The 23,982-nt window shown below is 37.8% G+C and overlaps 1 protein-coding gene and 1 long non-coding RNA gene across 2 annotated transcripts in view; one reads left to right on the top strand and one right to left on the bottom strand.

Annotated features, from left to right (window-relative positions):
• LOC148969403 (uncharacterized) overlaps window positions 1–23,982 on the top strand; it is a 232,314-nt gene that overhangs the window by 56,566 nt on the left and 151,766 nt on the right. The gene's annotated exons all lie outside the window — the stretch shown is intronic.
• Window positions 1–23,982, bottom strand: part of gfra2b (GDNF family receptor alpha 2b) — a 49,998-nt gene that overhangs the window by 4,022 nt on the left and 21,994 nt on the right. Inside the window, exons 4-7 of the mRNA XM_039677833.2 lie at window positions 14,484–14,868; window positions 2,891–3,000; window positions 1,979–2,119; window positions 1,591–1,778 (exon numbers count right to left, since the gene is read on the bottom strand). Coding sequence (XP_039533767.1) covers window positions 1,591–1,778; window positions 1,979–2,119; window positions 2,891–3,000; window positions 14,484–14,868 — 824 coding nt within the window. The remainder of the gene's footprint in view (window positions 1–1,590; window positions 1,779–1,978; window positions 2,120–2,890; window positions 3,001–14,483; window positions 14,869–23,982) is intronic.

Raw genomic sequence — 23,982 nt, 5'->3', positions numbered from 1 at the left:
ATTTACCTACATATTGAATTATGCAAAATTGTTTTACCATCCACTAGACATAATATCCACGTAAAACAGAGAAAAAGTGGAATTCTGCTTCCCTCAGTTATTTTGATGATTGTAATAGTTGGTGTCCACAATCTTTGGCCTATATATTTAAGCAGGGTTTAATGGAATTTCTTTGTTTTGATTTAGTACATGCACAAAGCATGTTTTAGCACTAATCTTGACATTTAGAGGAATTTTAATGTCAGTATGTGACACTCACAGGACTATCCTAATTGAATGGAGACTATTTTTTTCCTGCATGGGCATAAATGCAAGTGCTACTGCCCATTATGTCGACTAAAATGTAAAAAGCAAAGGCTGAGGGAAGCAAAAGCAAACTGTGTGATTTCTATGCAACTAGCATAAGGCTGTGTGTCCACCAAAGCATTTTTCCTATGGCCGGTGTATTTTTTTTTTCAATGAAGCATTGAACGTCTATTTTATGCTGAGTGCTGCATGTCACTTTTTCCCAGCTGTCCAATCACAGTGCCAATTGTCACAGACCAATTGTCACATCCTGCTTGTACAATGACGACAGATGACAACAAGCACAACAATGGAACAAAAATCATTTAAAAACAAGAGCCAGAGCAAGTACTTTACATTCTGAAACAAACAATCTACAAAATCAGATACTAGTAACACTTAAGTGGATATTCCGTATCATGGCAACCACAGACGTCAACTGAAAAAAATAAATAAATAAACCGCTGTGCCGTCGAAGAGCTCTCAAGCCCCAAGCTAAGCGTTTTCAGAAGAGCTAGCTAAAAACACTTTGGACACATGGCCTAAGCATAATAATAACAACCCATTAGCCAACTAGCCCAATGACCAATTAAACTAGCCCAAATGCCGAAACTCAAACTATGCAGCTGACGTATCTAAAATACATACAATACTTGATAATCACTAAACACGACTGACAGCTGGTGAACAAAATCTTTTTGTGTAGGTGATGATCCTTTATTTTTTAACTATTTGAAAATGATCTATTTACATTTTTACGATCTTGTTTTGATGCTACTTTCTCTTTGGTCTATGTCATATAGTATGTACATCAGTTTACACCAGTTCCCCCCACAAAAATATAATCTAGCATGGTTGTATCATTGGTAGACCCTAAATTGGGTAGAGTAAGTTATTTCAATACAAGTATTTCAGTCAAATGTAATTTATGGAGTTTTAAAACTGTAAACCATAGAATTGAGAACTTTGGCAAAAATAATGAAAATATTTCCAAAATATTTCCTGAACTCTCGCTGTCTGTAATTGACTAGACAATCAGATAGCCCCGCCCCAAACCCACACCATTGGTTGAGCTGTTGCTGCCAGGCTGGTTGGGGTTCTCAAACAAACAAAACCAGTGTTAAAAACCCCTCAGCACAACAGTTTACAGTTTTGGAGTGGAATCAACCTACAAATAGCTTATAAGTATTTTAGAATCGAAAAACTGCATACAACCTTTAAATTTAAATTCCTTCATTTTTAACCTTGGAATCACTGGGTAATAACATAACACAATGCAATTGACAACAACATTTTCAGACCTACCTGGAGGTTAGCGCATGTGGAGTAAACGCATGCACTCTCTATTTGCTTGACATTATTGGAGTTGATGACATGTTTGGAGATGATAGCCGGTTGCAGATTGGTCTGTACTGATGGGACTGTCGACTGAGACTCCGTAATGGGAACTAGACCGGCATCCGTGCCATAGCCAAATGCCTGGATAGCGTTTCCTGCACACCGAAACAAACACACACAATCATGCAAATAAGGCATGACACTTTCACGTAGGAAAAAACAGACACTCTGCAAAAGAGATCACATGCTCGTAAGACATAGCATTTCACATTGATATGCCATTTAGGTTAAGCCTATAAGGATGGCGGTTCAGAACATGAGTCGTGAGGTTAGGTGAGATTTTATCTCCACTCACTCAGGCAAGTGTTCTCTCTGAAGTCTCGGAGGAAGGTCTCACACTCAGCTTCGTGATTTCCACTGCCTCGGCAGCCACACCAAGGGGAAATGGTGATGTTGGTGTGGCTGGCGTCCACATAGTTTGGAGTCACATCTGATCCTGTAAGGCCAAGGGTAGAGATTCTCATAAATATTCATGAGATGGGAACATGCTGGTTTATAGGTCTCGCTATCTGGAGTATAATGTGCTGTTTGGCTCAGTATAATGGCCAGAGGTTGTTGGTCTGCTCTCTTCTAGAGATACATTTGTTCACAGCATGACCCTGGATTTTTAACCCTCCAGGATTTATTCCAGATAAAAGGCTAAAAGGATGCAATTAAAGCAAATTCTCTAAAGGTTTGCATTCCTGATTTACACTCTAGACCTAGTCATTATTTTAGATTATTTTTTGAAAATTGCCACACACACACACATAGACGTAATGCATTTTATACTGTAAAAGCTGTATAGTCTATCCAGTTACAGTAATCCTTCCCCTAAACCTACCCATCACAGAACAGTTTCTGCATTTTTGCATTAAAAAAAAAAACACTCATTCTGTTTGATTTATAGGCTTGTCTCCTCATTGGGACCTCAATTTAGGTCCCCACGTTGGTCCCATGAGTCAATGTGGATTCAGGTTGAAATCCCCACCGGAATAGAAAAACAAGTGCGCACACACACACACACACACACACACACATCCTTGTTTGAATACCCCCAGCCTTCATCGGATCTCCTGTTCTTAATCTTTCTTAAAAGTAAAATTCCTGATGCATCACTAATTAAATCAGCCAAGGAAGACAAAATACATGTTCCAAACACTCAGTTCATTAAAATGCAGTTCAAAATTCTTATTAGTGCTATTACATTTTTTCCATAACCACTCACCAATGAGTCCAACGTAGGACACCAGACAACCGTGGTAGTTATCATTAGGACAGCTTGTTATTGAATGTGGTGTCGTCTGGCAATTCATGTGGAAGTCTGCCAGCCTGGATCTAGTCCAAAAACAAAACAAATTATAGAATGTAAGAGGCCCAAAACATTTTTAGCACATTTGACTGAAAAGGATTTAGATGCATGCCTGAATAACCCAACTAGTCTATCTATATTTATATAGCAGAATTACGGTACATGACGCTATAGAAAGCATGGATTATCTCCCACTCAAATAACCGCCGTCTGTACTTCCTCCGTCTGTACTTCCTCCACTACAAGGTGCTCCAAGAGTCAAACATCTTTTGATCAAGCTATAAGGGAAGATTTATTCTCACAGCTATTTATTGCCACCGCTGTCCCCACTATCATCGGCGCTCTAATATCCAAGTCAGAAACAATACGCACCAGTGAATGTGCAATATGAGATGCATTCTGTCAGGCCTAACTAGTGTCTAGTGGGGTTCCAATTGAAGGCCATTTTGTCCTCGACTCCATGTGGTATTTCTCCAACTCAAGCAATCTGCCTCAAACAGCCTCTTCCTAGGGGGTTATGTGCATTCAGAAACAGATTGCTCCAAGCACTAGACCTGAGGTGGGCAGGGGGTCACATTAGTACTTATTCTTGAGTATGAACTCTCTCCCCGAGCACTTTGCGCACACAGAAACTCTGAATAAAAGCACGACACAGCCTTCCCTCAAATAACGCGAGTGAGATGGAGATCTCAGGCTTGGCGCCCTCCTCCAAAGACCCTGATTAATAGTGAATCATCCTTTGCAGCACTATGAACCCCTGACTCACCAACTCCGCTACGGTGTGAATATTAACCGAAGCGTTCTTACTGTGGTGTCCATAGGTGTTGCCTGCGGGGTGTTTACCTCCCGGAACAAAGAATGTTATCTGCTTCGTTCTCATGGGCACTGGCTGAAAAGGTCATCCTTTCTACTCTGCTATATTGACATGGAAATGGATGTTCCTCTGATGCTTTTTCTGCTGTATTTTCACCCCAAGCTTTATCTCTAGATAACCGCCGCTGTGACTCACAGCAAAAGGGAAAAAAAAAGGCAAAATCACCAAGAAGGAGCAAAATCAGCAAACAAGGAGCGGCGCATGCTGATTAGACGCAATCCAAAGTGAAAGGGCGAACTGAAGTGCTCCTAAATTACGGCAATAGCAGTTCAAAAATATTAGGCCAACTCAATTATCTTAATTCTCAACTACATCATAGCTTTCATTTCCAGAGCTGAAGTATAAGACCTTGTTTACATAGAGCAACTAGCGGAGATTTTAGAGGGTTGGTCAGTTGTAACACTGTCAGTTTAAATATGAAGTGATAAGAGAGATACACTGTCAAATACACATACTGACATAAAAAGACTGCACAAAATGGGACACTGTATAAGCGTATCCTTGATGGAAATATTGTGGCAATTAATATATAATATTTTAAAGAGCTGTTCAGTAATTCTAGCCACTTATTCGCCGATTTTCACTTTTCTTGTCGTATGTTTTCTCAATGAGCTCCCCATCACACTGATGTAAATTCACTTGCGGCGCCCACCTCCCCTTTCTACCGTAGACACGCTCATGTGCTAAAGTTATTGTCGGATCCGGTGTGTTGAAGTCCCAGACAAGAAGTCTACCGTGGTGGGTAATAGATCAAACACAGTATCATTTAACATTGACATGTACATTTTGTATTCTGTTATCAACCATAATCCGTAACAGGGTGTGGGCGGATGAATAGCAAACATTACTGCATATTCTTATCTTAGTTATAGATTAATCTACCCCCAAAAGGAACACGTTTCTCTTATAATTGTACAGACAAAGCTCACGTTGCAGTCTTTTCTAATGTAGACAGGATACATTATTGGTTACAATCAATGTTTTACATGTTAGTAAACAATTATAGATCATAACAGAGTCGAAACGCTAGATCAGCATCTGTTTTGCAAGATTCGATGTCCTTTAGCTCTCGCCATTCCGTAAACGCACGACCAATTTTATTCTTGTGTCCCTTGCTCGGTCAACAGCTTTTTTCCTCTCCCTCACCTCCTCCGCCAAGTACCGTCTCCTTTTGCTTTTCAATGGAAGTTGTGAAGCATTGTCCATCATCGCTTGTTCTTTTAGCTAGTATTGAGCAGAGCTTGAGGCGGGCGTGTGTGTTCCAAATTGCCATAAAGCAGTTCGTGTTTCTCGTTATTTCTCGCTTCTCACGAGACTTCCTATTTCCAATTTACCAATTTAGGCTGGTTTTCCGCCTGTCAATTTAAGTCCACTGAAGAAAAAGTTTCATGTGAAATCAGCATGTTACCTCACTTGCTAGTTATGCAGGGATCATGAATAATATGAATATATCAGTCTACCATCATGATTCAAGCCCTTGAACTTAGACGGCCATGTCCTGAAGCAGATGTGAAGTTTGTTGACGTGACAGAAAAAAAACACTTGAAGAAAGTGAATGTGCAGTTTTTACCTAAAGAAGCTCTATCTACTGCATCTGACCCTTCAATATTTTCAGTCCTGGCTTCCAATGTATTTAGGGCTATTTATTAACAATAATTTCTTTGATTTGAATAAAACCAGTTAAAGGTGGAGTGTGTTATTTGTAAACCACCAAAAGTAAAACAATGATTGTTTTAAGACATGTTCCCAAAAAAAAAAAAAAAACACTCCCCCATTTGCTATTGGTCACCCAAACAGATAACCCAGCCCCCAAACTCATACTATTGGTTGAGCCGTGGCTGGGTCAAACTCAAAGAGAGCAATGTTAAAAGCACATGAATTTTTTTATTTAGTTTTTGGGGAAAAAAATATAGATTACTTTTGTTTGTTTGTTTGTTTGTTTGTTTGTTCCAACAAATGGCTAGGATAGAAGAGCTTTTTAACATTCAAAAATAACAAACATCTCCTTTATTTTGGTTGATACATGAAGTACATTTTTAGATGACAAAATTAGGTTAAATTATGAGGTTTGAGTTTTTTGAATGGCAAAGCAGGAAAGATGGAAACGGGCTGCCTTGTTTTGCTATTAAACCAGGAACATAATAACGGTGCTTGCCTAAATGAACGAATCCCTCAGTGCAGCTGATGATTTACATTGTTAATTACATTCTGGCTGGCTCAAGTAAAGAGAAAGGATATGTGTAAATGAATGCCCCTGGTAACAGTTTTTCCTTCATTTGTTAAACCTTCATCATAAACAGATGTCACTCTCTCTTTGCCAAACATCCTGTACAGAAGTCATCCATTCATTCTCTAACTAGAGTTAGTGAGAGCTGTGGTGACTTGCAGATTGATGAAAAATAATTATGGGGTTTGGTTTTCAGTTTCTCTTTCAACAACTCTTTGAAACAACTGATTATCAAAACGATTTAATCAGCTGCATCTATAAAATGAATGCTAGACTTGCACGATTCTGGTGAAACTGAAAATCACACATTTTTTTTCTATTTTTACTTAAAATCAGAGAGCTTCAATAGAGGTTGTATCATGATTTTCCACGATTCTGAACAGACAAATAAGTAAAATAATGCATTTTATGCAGGGTCTGAAAAAATATCCGCTGGTGTGGTGACAAATCAGTCTCAGTTAGGACTCCATGTGATCCCATGTGGCACAAATTACTTTTGATAGATACTATCTTTAGCGCCTGATTAGGCCTACAATTCCTACAAAATCATGTAATTATAAATGCTGTTTGAACTATGTTATAATGACCATTAATGTCTGAATTAGTTAGACCTGATTTCAAAGGTTGACCCAATTTGCCATGAGACTGATTTTGGTATTTATATTGACACCTAGTGGCCTGGATGATAAAGTTTGTTTAATCACCGGTTCCTTGCTGCAAAGCTGTTCGTTTTGTTATTCATTCTGTCTCAACTGTCTGGAGGATTGCATATATGCTGTCCCAAACCATTACGGTCATCATTATGTTGCATCTGAATTCTGTTTGCTTTGTTTAGACTTGGTTCTCTCTGCACTGGCTAAAAACTACAGTCTATAATGTTTCAGTATATAAAGTAAAATATTATTTTTGTTGTTATTAGTATTAGTAACTTAGTCCATTGCAAGGCTGGTAATGTGGAGCCAATAAGTGGGTGACCTGCTCCATGCAAAATAAACTTTTTTTTTTAGAATACTAATACTTTCATTGATTATTTCTAAGTGCAACACTTATTTAACTTAACATATAAAAAATAAATTGATGAAAAATATGTTTAACTCTTCAGCAGCATATCATTGTTGCCCAGTCATTTCCTAATTGGAGTGATCACTGATGATTTAGTAACAGATGGTTTGGGTTCCAGTCCTCTTTACTCTGGCCTCAATCCAGCATAGATATCCACAAACGATAAACAGCCAAGCAAAGTATCAAGGCCAAAGTATCGAGGCTCTTTCATTTTACACTTCATTTGGACATGGTTTTTCAGCTGTTCAGTACACTTCAACTTTAGCATGTCCTTTCTGACATTTATCTGACACACCATTAATAGTGTGTTCACACTTGTAGTTCAGTTCTCTTGGTTCTTTAGGTCTGGACCAAAAAAAGAAAATTATACATTTAGTCCTGGTTCACTTAGCGTTCACACAATCATTTTTAACACTGAACCTAAAGATACCAAGAAAACCCGCCCGGCTTTTATGACATGTATTTTGCGACAGAACTTGCTGAACATCCAAAGCAATGCTGTTTGCTGGGCTAAATGCGCTTGCTGTGTGTGAGTACATACATATGACACTATATGATTAAGCTTAAAACTCAAAAAGAGCTTATAAAATGTAAAGTCATAAACAAAGATCTGCTGCAATGAGACGTGGTTCTGATGCCTGTATGGGCAACACTGCGACTATGATGACAAAAAATAACATTTTGTCCTTTTTAGGATCGAATCTTGTGGCATCATGTTCTGTTTTTGGGTTGTGTACATGTTTGGTCTGCATTGCGCAAATTTTTCAGTCAAACGACAACAGAGTTCGTTTGAAAGTGGACTGAGACCCATCTTTTCAGTCTCTGTCCGCTTGTTTGGTGCGCACCATGGTTAAGATGGCACGCTTATTCAAATGAACAGAGCAATGCACCAGAGTTCGTTTGATTCGAACCACACCTGCCAAGTCTAAACACACTTTCACACTAGCACTTTTGTACCCGGGTTCGATTGATGTCAGACACTGTCTTCCGAATTCGGCTGCGCACCCGTGAACCGTTAAAGGGGGGGTCTGGGTCTGGTCTGATTCGACAAAACTGTGTTGTAGATCACATTTCTGTTCACCTTCAGCAGAAATGGACTCCTTCGTTCTTTAGAGCATTTGCAGCACATTCGTGGCATAGATGCAAATGCAGTTATTTGCTAATGCTTATAACAACAAGGTTCAAAAACAAAAATATAAAAAAGTGAGTGGAGCAACGCCATGCACTTAGCCACCTTCTAATGTGTCGTCATTACCAAGAAACTTTGATGCAAATGCACCACGATTCAGACTCAAATAATATAATGTGAGCACAATCCAGTGGGGGCAAGGGAAGGGGGAAGCAAATCGAACTATATCAACACAAATCTATGAATCACTGTCCTAAAACGTGTGACTTAATTATGCCATCACACTGATCAATAATACACATTCTTGCTGGCGGCAATACAATGCTAAAATAAAAAGTTAAATGAAAGAGAAGCATTATGACTGCTATTTAAACACTAAACTTTGTACCTACTTTTAATGTGATTTACTTCCTGCATGCATATTTTTACGCTTGTGTGGTTAAATAAGCATCTTCTAAGAAGTCCGGTGGTCCAGAGGGATTCAGGACCATGACCATGAAGTCTAAGCATTAAGACCATGAATCATTTACACAACTCCTGCAGGGACACTGAATCTAATATCCATGTCACCTGTCTCAAATAAGAGTCTACGACTGGCTTTTTCAACATTTAAGCTAAAGCCAAAGCTTCATCTGTATGGTAGCTTATTCAAAATGGTTTTGGACACTGTCAAAAGCTCAGATAAATCTTGTTTGTGTTCAGGTATGGAATCAAAACAGCTTCAAAGAAGTATTTGAAATGTAGCAGAATGCACCATCAAACATTCAAATAAATATATATTTTTAGTAAATACTAACTGTTGAATTAGATTTTTGTAAATTTTATTTAATTTAGTTTTTATCACCATCTTTTCCTAGACTACATATCTAGCTAAATCAAATGATTGTTCTTATTCACATTAATTGTGAACATAAGGATAAGGATATTGTATCCTTCTGAGACCCCGCAAAAAAAAAAAAATAAATAAATAAATAAATAAAATAAAATTGATCACACTTTATTTTAAGGTGTCTGTTTTACAGTGCAATTATGCATTTACTAATTACTGAGTATTAATAATGAACTACATGTATGGAGTTAGGATTGGGGTTTGGTTTAGGGTTAGTTGGATGACACTGCAAAATAAAGTGTTACCTTAAAATTATATAAACAAACAGGACAACAAACGATTTATTTCTTGTAAAATAATATCCTGATTTGAATTCAAACTTTGATAAGTAATCAAGAAGGTTGGTAGGTAGGTAGATGATACATAAATATACAGACAAATGGACAGACAGACAGATGTCCTCTTTTAGATTACAAACTTGTCCTTTACAGAGGACAAAATGAAAGGCAGGGTCTGTGGAAGTTATTCAAGTCAGGGATAACAATACATACGAGTGTTTCTGTTTACTGTATCTCTCAGCCTGGCCACTTCACTGAGTCAGTTCTGTTGTTGGATGTCCTCCAGTCTCCTGCTATGGAAAAGGCAAGGTGATTTCTGGAGGCTATGATGAACAGAAGGGGCAGCCAAAGACCTCAGGTTGGCCTGGCAGGGGCCCTCACTTTTCTCTCAGTTCACACATCATACAGTGTCTGAGGACAAAGGGTCTGGAGCCCAATGGCCATTTGTGTAATAAGAGCTGGAGTTAGCCATGCAGCAAGCTTGTTAAATTCAGGATGGATAAAATGTCATGCTTGCACACATTTCCCTCACCCTGTTGTTCTCTGTTGGTTTGTTTTATATATTGGTTATCATTATAATGCAGTACATTTTTACATGCAGTACCCACCAAGCATGTCTTTAAAAAAAAATTGATAAAATACTCTATTGTTTTTAAATATTATTATATTATCATATGACTTCTATCTTAAGAAAATATATTATAAGTTATTGTTTAATAGGTGATGTATTCAATATCACTTTTCGTCATGTTATTATTTATTTATTTTTTTGTAATGTCCCTTTAACTGAAATCAAGTTCCCCGATGACATCACCCAGGAAGTGACATCATGTCTGTTAGGAAAACATTTTATAAACTTTAATGCTGTCTTATCCACGTCCTTGGATTTATTGAATATCCAGCTTGTAAATTCAAGACGGGTCAAACAACTCTGATTGCATGTGCCATTTGATGTAATTTCCAACATTGTGAAATTGTCTGGGTGAGTCAGAGCAATCTTGTTCTGTTTAAGTTTGACTGTGATGATGATTGACTGGAATACGCTGCATGGGATGGTTTTAAAGTTTGAAATGTGGATTTGATACTGGTTTGTGCATTAGTTTTAAATGGGGGGGTATGTCATTAATAATATTATTATTAGTGTTTGTTGTTTTTAATAATTGCTTATTTGGCTTTTTGGACTCCTTTATCTAATGGGCCAACCCTTTTCAACACCCTTTCTGGGCCAGCATCCTCTAACCTGGCCTTTTTAGGGGGCTTTCCTCTAAGGGCGAAGAAGAGGATGCTTAATTGCTTTTTACCTGACGCCTATGAAAGACAGATGCAATGATTAATACATCAATGGCCAGGATATAATTATAAATATGACATGATTTAAAAAGTCAACTATAATATAACATCAGCTATGCAATATTAGTGCTAATAAAATTATTAAGCCTATTTGGAGAGAGAGATGTTTATAATGTGATGTCAGTCATTGTGTGATTAGGAAAATATGATTAGGCCTAGACTACTTGTTCTAAACAGATGTTGTCAGTGAACGGTCTGTAAAATTAAGTTACAGACACTCATGAAAAATTGATGCTAATTATCTGGGAATCTTTCTCCAATAGCAATCATTGTTGTCATTGTTTGTGACATTAAAACGGGAGATCATGACTTTCTCTGTGCTCAAAGTGATGCTCGAAGTTCCAGTGGTTTCATGGGTGAACGAAACTTTCGGAAGATGTTGTAGAATCACGTGAGCAATTCCAGGAAATGCTTTTTTTTTTGTCATTGGTCGTTGCGTTAAATCCTACCCAGATACAATAGTGCTCTTTTCTGATTGGCTATTGTAAAGCCCCTTTCTTTTTTGTCGAATTGATTAGCATTGTTTTCCTATTACAATCTGTTTAAAAGTCCAATACGAAATGCCTTAACCGATCAGCTTGAGAAAGGTGCGATAAACTTTTTCTAATCCATTTGGCTTTCGACAAGATTGAAAACCGAAACTGGTAAGTTTTGTGCATGTGTGATGACGTTGAAATGGCGTAATGATGAATGACACACAAGCTGATGTTTTTATTGAATACAATAAATGACTATAAGTTCCATCAACAATTCTCTTTCGACTCATCGTCTGAGAAGTGGTGCATCACAGCGTCGTCCCACAAGTGTTTGCTTCTTGTGTGCTCATTGTCATTCCAATTGAAACCAAAAAATGTCCATGTAAATGTGGCTAGTGTTGCATTTCATTTAATACAATCTCCAGTCTTGCAATTCAGTTAAATAAAGTGTGTGACCCCTAATTTCTTTTTAAACTATGAGCTAGTAGGTTCTAGAGTTGCTTTTTCTTTCAATGCCTTTCAAAGACAGGTTTGTGTTCAGGCAATCTCTTGTAGTCCCAGGTGAGCATTGATGAATGTCGCGTGAGGCGCAGGCTTTAAAGAGAAAGGCTCGTTTGACACACAGCCAATCGATTTTCTCGTAGTTCACCATACTAGGTTAATTAACACTCCCCACTCAATAAAACATCTACTCTAAATGTTAGTAATAGACTACAAGTGTTCATTGTTGTGTGATCGGTCAATGATTTTTGTTCTTGTGACATTAAGACATTATGGGATAAGACGGGGTCAAGGCATTGCATGCTTGGATACACTGTATACTGATCAAATGTTATAGTCAATGCAATGCTGCTATGGGCTGTCTGTCAGCATGAGTGTTTGGGCCAATAGTATACTTCTAATAGGTTGTGTGTCCTTGGCTATATAGATTACATATCAGTTACATCTATGGTGAATTGCTTTTTGACCACCTACTGATTCAATCTCTACATTGTTTTTGAGCATATGGATCTCCTGCCGATGTTTGTAATCTGTGTTCAGTATATGAATCAAATACCGTTCCAACCTCTTTTCGGTTTCTGCTGTCCGTTCAACAGCTACTCAATAAGTAGGTCTTTGCACTTTTCACAAAATACCTCAGGGTTTCTGCATGTTGGGAGCAACAGGAGGACAGGCAGGACATATCGAGCAACTCCTCCCCTTTTAAAAAAAAAAAAAATAGCCAATAGCGTTTTCATTTATATCACAGCTCGTCCAGAGCTCCTACAAAGGTCTTATGCCAGTCCACTAGATTCCTCCTTTAGATTTAATGTGAAACTGTCACTAAAGCAAAACAGTGCACAAAATTATGTTGAGGGAGTGTAGTTTAAAAAGGGATACTCCACCCAAAAATGAAAGTTCTGTTATCATTTACTCACCCTCTTGTTGTTGCAAACCTGTATGAGTTTCTTTCCTCTGTTGAACACAAAGAACGATTTTGAAGAACGATTGGAACTTTGGCACCATTGACTTCCAAAGTATTGGTACTATAGAAGTCAATGGTGCCAAATAACCGTTTGGTTCCAATCGTTCTTAAAAACTCATGAAACTCATACTGGTTTGCAACAACTTGAGGGTGAGCAAATGATGTCAGAATATTCATTTTTGGGTCTGCTCCGTGCTATCGTGACTCTGGACCGAAGAAAACTGTCTGTGTGCTGCGGCAGTTCGAGTGACAATGCGAAACCAGACTCGAATCTCCCAATATAAAGCATATTTACACTGTCTGACTCATTTCCTATCGCCTGTAGTGCACAATGTGTCATTTACCACATCGAAAATAGTAATTGTGTGAAAAAGTGACCGATTTCAGCCACAGTTTCAGTGTCTATGTATAGTATATGGGGCAGAGTAGCGGCTCCTGGCTGTAAATTTTGAAATGGCAGATTCTGGGTCTTAGCGCTAGTTTATGATACACATTTTTAAAACTTTATATTACTTTATGTAACAGTTTTGGCAGCGGTCTAGTGTCCTTGCATTAATCAGCCTGAGAGTGTGGGTCTAAAGTTGATTGACATACTTTAGTACACAAGACACACACATAGAATTGCCTTAAAGTAGCACTCATTGAATGTTTTAGAATATTACAAGTTGTGGAGGAATTCCCTTCATAATAATGCATGGCTGCTGAAGCCATGCGCTAAATTTTAATACATCCTGGTGACGTTATGACCAAAAATGGTATAGAAAAACTAGGGCTGCCTTCAACTAAAGATTTTTGTAGTCGACTAGTAGTTGTTCATTTAAGCAATTAGTCGACTAATCGCGTGTTAATATTATTAAGCCATAAATCATAATAATGAGCTTTTAACTGCCTTTAAAAACCATGCATAGTATCTAATCAGCGCTTAAACGCATGCATAACGATTGCCACAACGCACTTGCAAACGTAATGATTATGAATGTGTCTGGGAAAAAGGAGACATTTTAATTTATTGGTAATGTTTTCTGTGTTTTTTTTTTGTTTGTTTGTTTTTTTTGGTGACGATGTTGGCCAATACGCATGTTTCATATGGATTACATACTCTGAGAATATTTATTTTCAAGCTTTCTATGGATATATTTCTTATGTCTGTGAGGCAAGTTGCACTGAGTTTCGTTACTTTCTATGACACACTCAAGATCACTGAGACAGTGACGACACCATTATTTTAAAAAAGCACAACGTTTTGTTGTGGTGATTTCGCCACTTCCTGAGGAGATCAGTAACTAAACGACTAATAACATTTTGGTTGACCAAACCTCTTCCATTCAACTAAAGGTTAGTTGACTAATAGGGGGCAGTCCTAAGAAAAAATCCGCAAATAGTTGTTGCAGATTAATAAATACAGTAACAAATGTATTGCTCATAGTTAGTTCATGTTATTTAATACATTAACTAATGTTAACTAATGAACCTTATTGTAAATTGGAAAGAAAATCTGATGAGAAGCTGAAGTGCAGAGTGGTGTCATCAGAATCATTGATGCATATTGGTTTTTGAAAGCTTACTGTATATCCCTTTAAATGCTAATTTTGGCATGGTTTTGGAGCACACTAGCTCAAAAAACATTTTTGATTTCATTGGGACCTTAAAACATTTATGGAGAATGTACACGTTTAATCAATTATCAAAATGGGTTGGTTGAAGCCCTAGTGAAATTTGTTGAGTTTCTGGTGCCGTGACCCGGACGGGATAACCTTACCTGCAGAGCGGATCTGAACGGCAGGTCCTCCTTAGCTCAAGGCAGTTGGGTTTTGTCTTCTCTTCATATGAACACGCAGGCATGATGGTTTGCCGGCGACGTTCAGCACACGCTTTATCCCGACAGGAGCAGAAGAGTAACGGGTAGCTGAATTCCGTTTGTACGCGGTCGAAGAACTGCCGCAGACCTCTGTGGCAGCGTTTTCGGTTACAGGTTTCGTGAGTTTGCTGAATGGGAGTTGCAGGGTTGCAGGTGGCCATGAGTGCAGTGCGTTGTTTCTTGCAGGTGTCGTTGAGGTTGCAGGCCTTGGTGGCGTCCAAGCATGGGTTGCAGAGCTTTCCTGTGTCAGAACATATATTCCCTTTCGCAGAAGCGGAGTCCATGGCTGTCGATACATATAGAGGGAATCAGTGAGGGTCAGCATGCTTGGCTAAACAGAGACAAACCAGATTCAAGTGAAAATGCAAACAGTATTTAGATTTTTCTACTCAGGCAACACTGTCGGATTGCTTCTGCTTTGGACCTGCAAATGCCAGTCCGCATGTATTCTTCTAATAAAGGTATTTTGCAAGGCAAATATATGAAAATAATCAAGACAAGTACATTTATTAAATATGACCCTAGCTGTGCACGTGTCCTCCAAATTAGCCTCTTTTCACATCTCCGTCTGAAAAAACCATAACATATTATGACCTTTTCTGACTCTTTGATAGCGCTTTTCATTTCAATGTGCACAGGCGGCTTCATGGTAGTCAGGCTTTTGTTCCTTTGAAGCATGTTTAATTAGATTTTACCCAATGAGAACTGCTGGATAAGCCATTGTTAGAAGTCTTGGGTGGTTCCATGTGAAATAACTCTTGCTTGTCATTTAGAAGATAGTCTTTTCTGATTTTTGAAATCTTATTGAGATGGCTTTGTCATTGTCATGCTCCAGGTCCAGGATGAGTATCATGCTACACTGGCAATATTTAATCATATACAGTAAAGTTTAAGAAAACATTTACCCAGGATTATTTACTTTTTTATTTTTTTATTTTAGTGCTTTTGACTCAGTTTCAGCTGTTTAAGCTGATGTGAATGCAGTTTTAATTCAGAATCGGTTGCATCTTTAAAAAAAATAGCACACATTTTTTGATTTCTGATTTCTTACGCCGCCTTCACACTGGCAGGTTAAATCAGCTCCGTAATACGCAATACGTTCCCAACGGACGTCGTACTACACAGTGAAAAGCGTCGGACGCGGGTAGAACAAAAATGGCGGAGAGAGATTAAAATTCTGTCAGTTCTGTATGATCTCTCTGATGAGGGTTATGCTGCGTGAGGAGGACTTTGACATGTCAGGTCGGCTAAAAAATGTGATATAGTGGTCAATAGTTCAATGTCTACCTTCAATTTAATTGTATTAACTGCCCATTTAAACGTTAGAAAGTCATGAAAATAAAAAATGACATGACAACTTATCGTTATAAAATCATTATTTATTTTATTAAAAGTTAATAATTCAGGTTTGTTTATCAGTACCATGGCAACGGTCAACTTCCGCTAGAATTGTCGGATAAGAACCGTCCGTAGCTTTTCACACGAGTTCAAATTTTTGAACGCATCCGGATGACCAATGGACACGATTTTCTTCGCACCGCACTCAGTCGGACCCGTTTCGGACCCATTCGCATGCGGTCTGCGAATCTCCATAGGAAATGAATGACTTCCGGTCGTTTCGGAGCCGCATCGGAGCTGATTTCAACTGCCAGTGTGAAGGCGGCATTAGTGCGAATCAGTAACATATACATCATGACCATAGTCTGATTTTCAACAAATTAACTTTGAGCTGATTCATTTTAGTAAATTAATAAGAATGAATAAATTAATTACTCTTTTGAACATGTTCTTATTAGTGCTTTGAAAACTTCTTAAACGGGTGATGAACTGAGAAATCAAATTTTCCTTGAGCTTTTGATATCTAAGAGGTCATCATATTATAAGAATATCCTGTATGTTTCTGAACTGAAAACGTCCTTGTTGGTCCAATAAAAGCTTTTATTGCCACCAGGCTCAGCAAACAACTCGTTTTTCAAAGTGGGGGACTATAACTATAACGTTGATGTTTTTAATGTAAAAACCAAGCAAAATATTAGTTCATGACCCCTTTAAGATCCACTTATTTTTGTTAAATAAATAATAAAAAAAAACATTAAAATATCAATTACTTAAAGGGTAACCATGTAGTCTGATTCCTGAAACCATGAATACTTTGAGCTACATATTTAATAGAGTAGATTCCCCCCTTCCATGTAAAGCGCTTTGAGTACCCAGAAAAAAACACTATATAAATTTAACAAATTATTTTATTTATTTATTTATTATTATATTCTGTTCTTTTTCGTTATTGAGAAACACTCAATCAGTCTCTAAAATAGCGCAATCAGTACTGAAAGATTCCTGACTGAATGACTCTTAAGTCCCCCCTTTTTTTGTGAATCAATCATATAGAGCATGACAGCGTAGTCCAATTTCCACACAAAGGGAAATGTTTGACTCTTATGAGCTGATTCGTTTTAGTGAAACATTAACATACAATGTAACCAGTGTGTTAGTTATGTTTAAATATACTTTTGTATTTTTTGTATCCACTTGTCCTATTCATATGATGTAGAATAATGCCAAAGTGACAGGGATGGAGATACAAATACAATGTATGCAACAAAATTGCATATTGTTGCTGTTAAACAGAGCAAAGCATGGGAAATATTTCATAGCTTACTTTCATGGCGTTATTCAAATACGCTACAAAACTTTGGCTAAGGGGGGTCTGGCAGTAAAGACATGGCCCCCAGAGTCCCCCTTTATCTGTAATGAGTGTGTGTGTCAACCAGTGTGTGCATGTTAAGCAGTTTTAAACATCCTACCCCAAAGGAACACTGGCTAACGTTTCGTCATGTTTCCAAAACTCATTATCACGCAGTGCATCTTCAAATGCTCTGATAAATCTCACAGTTTGCAAAGGGCAAAACTGTTCAAGTGGAAAAAAAGAGAAATGTTCTCAAGCCCTGTCAGAAGTGATAAATATTCTTTGCATATAGGAACGCAATGGCCAATTAGCACTACGCCAGAGCTACCCTGTTATCTCTCTGACAGACAAGGTTTTTACAGTATCCGCGACTCAAAGCGTTTCCTTGCTGCATGCTCGCACGTTTTATTAAAGCTGAGGGAATCGGACAGGGGCTTCAAAACAGATCTCGCTGAGGCCTCGCTTCTCACAAGGTCATGTAAGTGGAAAGTGTACCTGTCCGCTGATTACCTCTCTGGCAAAAACATCCTTGCTCCCTTGCCAGACTCACAAACTCTCTTCTGCTTCAGAAACCCCTACAGGTCCTTAGACAATGACTGCATTTATTAAAAAAGCCTGCTTTTACATTATTAAAAATGATCAAGTGGTTCTAATTAAACTTGAAATGTTATGTTCTGATATCATGTCTTGAATATTTATGTTCCTTAAACTTTTTTGGGCTTCAGAATATATAATAGACTACTTGCACAACAACTACTTCTGCTTTCTAATTACGGCTCAGATGTTTCAGATAGCAGTGTTCATCACCCCACAGACAGTTACTCGTGAGAATGGAGATTATAATATGTTTTAAGGCTGTAAGTGTATTGAATCATGTGCTCTGTGTTCACATAAATTAAATTGAACCTGCTGAAATTAAATAAATTTTCTTTTCCAAATATGCATAACCTGCAGCTGCCTAGTGCTCATCTCCTAATTTTTGTATTCCAATTTACTCCAATAACAGAAGAAAGAAAAAAAAATAAATCCATGATAGTGTTTCCACAGAATTCCAAAAGAAGCAAAAGGGAATAGAGACAGCAGTCAAAAAGACAGAATGTTTGCCGTCAGCCATTGCATTAGAAACACTCACGCAGGAGTGCTAAATGATCAGAGAAAACATCACTAGATTTGTGGAGTTGATAACTGTGGAAGCACATCACAGTCTGTGAAGAGGGTCCATTCCAGTCTTTTAAAATAGCTTGAATGAATGGGGTATACCTGGCTTAAAGAAATTTCACGATGTTAAACGTATTATTAGTCTTAAACCGTAATGCACTATTACTATAAATATTATAATTAAGACTTTTGACATAACAATTGCTTTTAGTTAAATAATTGTCCATGAAAGGACATTGAAAAAAACATAGGCCTACATAACCAAAAAAATAGCGATCCATATAAGTGCTCCACGAATTAAGCAGCAATTAATATTTTTACTCAAAATGATCAATAACAAAATTAAAGTTACCATGAAATCATAATTGAAAATTCTTATTTTTTTTTCTGTAACATTGCAGTATTTATTATCAATTATGTATCTGTGCACATTAAAACAATAACTACAATTATCGCGGTACAATGTTCCTTGATGAAACAATAACAAGAGTTCAATGAATGTTCGATAACATTTGTATACGCAAAAAGCGGAACGAAATGGCACTACTCATTTGAACTGTTAAACATGGACCATTTATCTGCTCGGGTCAAAATTCAAACAGCGTTGACTCGCTGATCATGACCACTAAAAAGCACTGTGTCTGTGAGATCCAGTGAGAAGCGCTTGAATGCAAATGCCTTGGTGTTTTAAACTAGTTAAAAGCCAGAAGAAAAACACGAGAAAAAAAACTGTGTGCTATGAAACAGTCAGAAGGCTTTTAAATCTACAAATCGCCATCCATTTACCCAGGATTTACAGTAGTAACATACACACCATGGTATTGTGGCAGAGATGTTGAATATTCATATCAAATTTTATAATATCATTAATGTATACATGTAAGGCGAGATTTACTAAACGGGATTGACTAAAAAAAATATATATATATGGGGAGGAGCGAGTTTTGCGCGTTATCTACTGTTGACGTGCAAATTTAAGAACGCAAGTGCAGTCAAATTATTTATATAATGACCAACACAATCTACAAAGAGCAGTGCAAATTAGTGTTGGGTCGCAAATAAGCAAAGCTGATGCTCATCAGGTGCGGGTCGACACAGGCGCAACTTTTTAAATGTAATCTGACAAACACGTACACACACATACTGTATATATATATGTGTGTACGTGTGTATATATATATATAGGACTATGTATACAGATTTTACGCGTATACTTTTCTCAGGAAAAAGCATGGTACCACAAACCAAGGAGAGGCAGTGGAAAGAGAAGTTTTATGCCGAAGAATTAGAGGTGTTAGTTGAGAAAATAATAATTATAGTAATTAGTAAAATATTTCAAAATCATCATGTCCAACCCTGCTTGCACATATGGAACTCTATTGTGGGCAAGGTACAGTAAATGCAGTCGGGCAACACTGTTGCAACATGACAGAGCAACTGTCTTTAGGGAAAACAGGAACACTAATGGATATCCTCCAGCTCTTATAGACTTCCTTAGATTTCCTAATTATTTTGACTTTGAATTTTTATTATGTAGATCTATGTCTAACCGTGTCTGTGCTATGTCTACCCAGGGGCATTTGTAGGTTTTAAAAACATCAGGGCCTGACCCCAAAACATCTGGGGCTGGGTTGGGGTATTAAGATAACATGACTTGATACAGAGAATAAGGTATATTGCAGGCCTATTTGCAGGGGGCTGACTGGTTAAGAAAAAAAAAAAAAAACATCTCTGGCACTGTAACCACACCAGCCCACATTACTACACAGTCACAGACATTTAAATGTGAGGTAGTTAGGGGAGTTACGGGGCATACTCCCCAGAGAAAATTTGGATTTCTCAGATCTACATGCGTCACATCTTAAAGTGTATGAAGGTCATAAAAAATGGATAACAATAGCTTTAAAAGTATGTCAGTGGGCAGTAGCATAAATCATTTGTCAAGCAGATAACAGATTCTTAAATATGAGAATAAGAGGATAAATGTTGAATGCAGAATGTTTCTGCTTATTCTTGACAATACACAATCACATAATCCAAACAGGAATGGCCTTAAATGAGAAATCTTTCACACCCTGCCCCACATCCGCCCCACACCCTGCCCCCCTTTCTGTTTTAGACCTGAAACTGTCCTTTCTATTATGCATCATGTTCACAAAAAAAAAAAATATATATATATATATATATATATATAAATTCAAAAAATTTGATTATCATGAATCCGGCACCTGGCTATAATAAAAATCTGTCCATGCTCCTCAGAACCCTTTCTTGCTTTTAAATCCGGTGGCAATTGCAGAGCATAAACGTTCTTTCAACATCACTCCCATCTTAGCTGGCTGTTCCACAGTAATCAATTGGAAACACTCATCGAAAACATCCTTTAATGTTGCACTGCTCTCTCTAGTGTGGCTATATTTTCTTCAAAAAAGTCCCTTTCTATTATCCTCTTATCTCCCCTTCATGTCTTGAGAATCTATCATACCCGGGTTCAATGGCAATTCTTCTGTTTAAAGAACCAAGCAGATGTGAGCGGTCATCTGTTCACTGACAAATGAACAGGAGAGCCATGTAACAAGATGTCTGATTATTTTTATGTTATGAGTGCTTTTTCCAGTCTTGCCTTTGAAGCAGAACGTGTGCTTGGAGGTGTGTTGTTTTGGTCCTGATATTCATCTTATCTCATGTCGAAGGAAAAGGGGTCTCTAACAAATCCTCAAGGAGAGCCAGCTTTCTGGGAGCTTCGCCAGAGAGGGAAGGGATTTATGGAAGAAAAATATTTGATGTTGTTTTGGCTTCAGCTCTGAGTGGAGAAAATCTGCTGATTTTAGACCGCATCTTGCAAATCTGCATTTGAATAACCTTTTACACTGTGGATTGAAGCAACATATTTTGTTCATAGACGTATTTGGGGGAGTGTACATATACAATTTAGCCTACATGTCAAAAACAAGCAAAAATCATGTCAGCACAATCAGGGAGGGTTGCAATAATACAACTTTCCAAAGTTCTCTTTGCAATCGTTGTATGTGATGCTTTCTTATGTCCCTTTTTATAAGATAAAATATATGTCTTAGGTGTCCCCTGAATGTGTACCCCACTAATCATTTAATACAGCATGCCCATTGCCATTTTTTGGGTGGAAGCACAAACACAAGTTTGTATCTTTAAATGCAAATGAGCTGCTACGCCCCGCCCCCTTTCAGTGGCTCAGATCCTAGGAGTTCATGGAGACTCTACTGTTCATTATAACAGCCAGTATCAGAAAAGTTATATTGCTTATGTATTTACACATTTTAGACATTTTATCACTATTGCTCTAGCCAGGATATAAACATGGAGAACTGTGTGCCGCTCACTCAGAGCAGGATCTATGCTAATAGGGTAGAGACTGTCACCAGTCGTGGGTGGGGCTTGCCCTACAGTGACTTCACATTAGGAAGAAAATTGGAACAGCTCTTTTTGAACTTCTGATTTATACTGTGATGCAGTGATGCCTATGGTACAAATGCCTTGGTTGTACAGTTACTGGGTCATAGTTACACCTTAATGAATTAATGTGTACAAAACTGGCCATCATGAGGTACAAATTGCTTGTCAGTGGGGCAGTGCCTTTCAAAGAAGACATTTGTACCATATTTAGAGGTACATTATGGAACAATAGCACTATAAGGCTCAATTTAGTCACCAAAAATACGTATTTGAGCTATGTATTACGACAGTAGGGCATTGGCACTTGCAACGCCAAGGTCATGGGTCCGATTCCTAGGGAGAGCAAGAACTGAGAATGATAAGAATGAAAAAATGTGTACCTTTAAATGCAATGCATAAATGTAAATATTTGCTTTAAAAGGGACTGTACAGCTACCTGTATACATTATAAAGGGTACACCGGTGACAAGCTGTTGTATTGTACCTCTAAAGGTATAATTTTTGAGGTGTTTTACAATAGGTTTACATATAGGCAAAAAAACTTTAATTTTCTTATAATATACATTGCACATCAATAATTCCTCAAAGAGTCTGAAAACGGTTAGTTCAAGAATTCAGTCTCACTAAACCCCTCCTTTCTGCGAGATGAATCTGCTCTGATTGGTCAGACGGCACAGTTATCTGTAATTGGTCTACCGCGTAAAGAGTGTGTCAGAAACAACTCATTTTACCATATCTAAATTTCAGCTCTGCATCCTCAGCGTCTGATACACATTAGCAGCGTTTCCATTACCCTTAAAATTGCGCAAATTGAAATTGAGAGTTGAAAACACACCCAATGGAAACACATACATTTCGCAAAAACTCCCATTTATCGCAAAAATCTTTTTATGCTGGCATGAGGTGGTTTTTCAGGCAATCTGAAAAATAGATATTTTAAAATACTGCAATGGAAACAGTTTTTGCGCATTACAGGTCACCTGACGTAGATGACGCGGTATGTTTAAACAGAATACGAGACCGAGTTCTCTATTACATTCATAAAAGACAGATATGAAGGAGAAACACCCAGAAACATCAGCTGCATTGGGCCTTTGGGTCTTCCCTTACCATTAAAGGGTTAGTTCACCCAAAAATGAAAATTAAGTCATTAATTACTCACCCCCATGCTGTACCAACCCCGTAAGACCTTCGTTCGTCTTCGGAACACAAATGAAGATATTTTTTATTAAATTTGAGAGCTGTATAACTACCACATTGGCTCCTAAGGGACTGCCTCTTGACGGCCCAAAAAGTCAATGAAGAAAATGTTTAAATATCCCAAGTGACTACCGTGGCTCAACTATATGTTTATCAAGCGACGCGAATACTTTTTGTGCGAAAAAACAAACAAAAATAACGAGTTTATTCGACTATTTCTTTTCTTCCTTGTAGGCCAGAACGAGACTTCCTTATAGATTTCCACGACGCATGCGCGAGAATTGCGATCTGAAGTAGTGTAAGCGGTGTACGCAGATCGCAAATCTCGCGCATGCGTCGTGGAAATCTATAAGGAATTCTCGTTCTGGCCTACAAGGAAAAAAAGAAATAGTCGAATAAACTCGTTATTTTTGTTTGTTTTTTCGCACAAAAAGTATTCGCGTCGCTTGATAAACATATAGTTGAGCCACGGTAGTCACTTGGGATATTTAAACATTTTCTTCATTGACTTTCTGGGCCGTCAAGAGGCAGTCCCTTAGGAGCCAATGTGGTAGTTATACAGCTCTCAAATTTAATCAAAAATATCTTAATTTGTGTTCCGAAGACGAACGAAGGTCTTACGGGGTTGGTACAGCATGGGGGTGAGTAATTAATGACTTAATTTTCATTTTTGGGTGAACTAACCCTTTAATGCTTGGATAACACGCATACGTCTCCTTCGATTAATAACAATGGCTAGTGCAGTGGCTGGGAAATACGCAAACCTATTAACATCCATCGACCATGATTTTTAGAATGACTTAAGAGGAACAAAATACGTTGTAGTCACATAACTGTCATTCCATAAAGGTTTTTTGTCGACATTTAGAAAAAATCGCAAAAGTTTTGCACAAATCTGTAATGGAAACTTAGTGATACGAA

The sequence above is a fragment of the Pimephales promelas genome, chromosome 23 (genome assembly GCF_988280905.1).
Source record: "Pimephales promelas chromosome 23, fPimPro1.hap1.1, whole genome shotgun sequence".
Lineage (NCBI taxonomy): Eukaryota > Metazoa > Chordata > Actinopteri > Cypriniformes > Leuciscidae > Pimephales > Pimephales promelas.
Note: the sequence above shows the minus strand (reverse complement) of the source record. Positions and strands in the feature narration are given on the sequence as shown.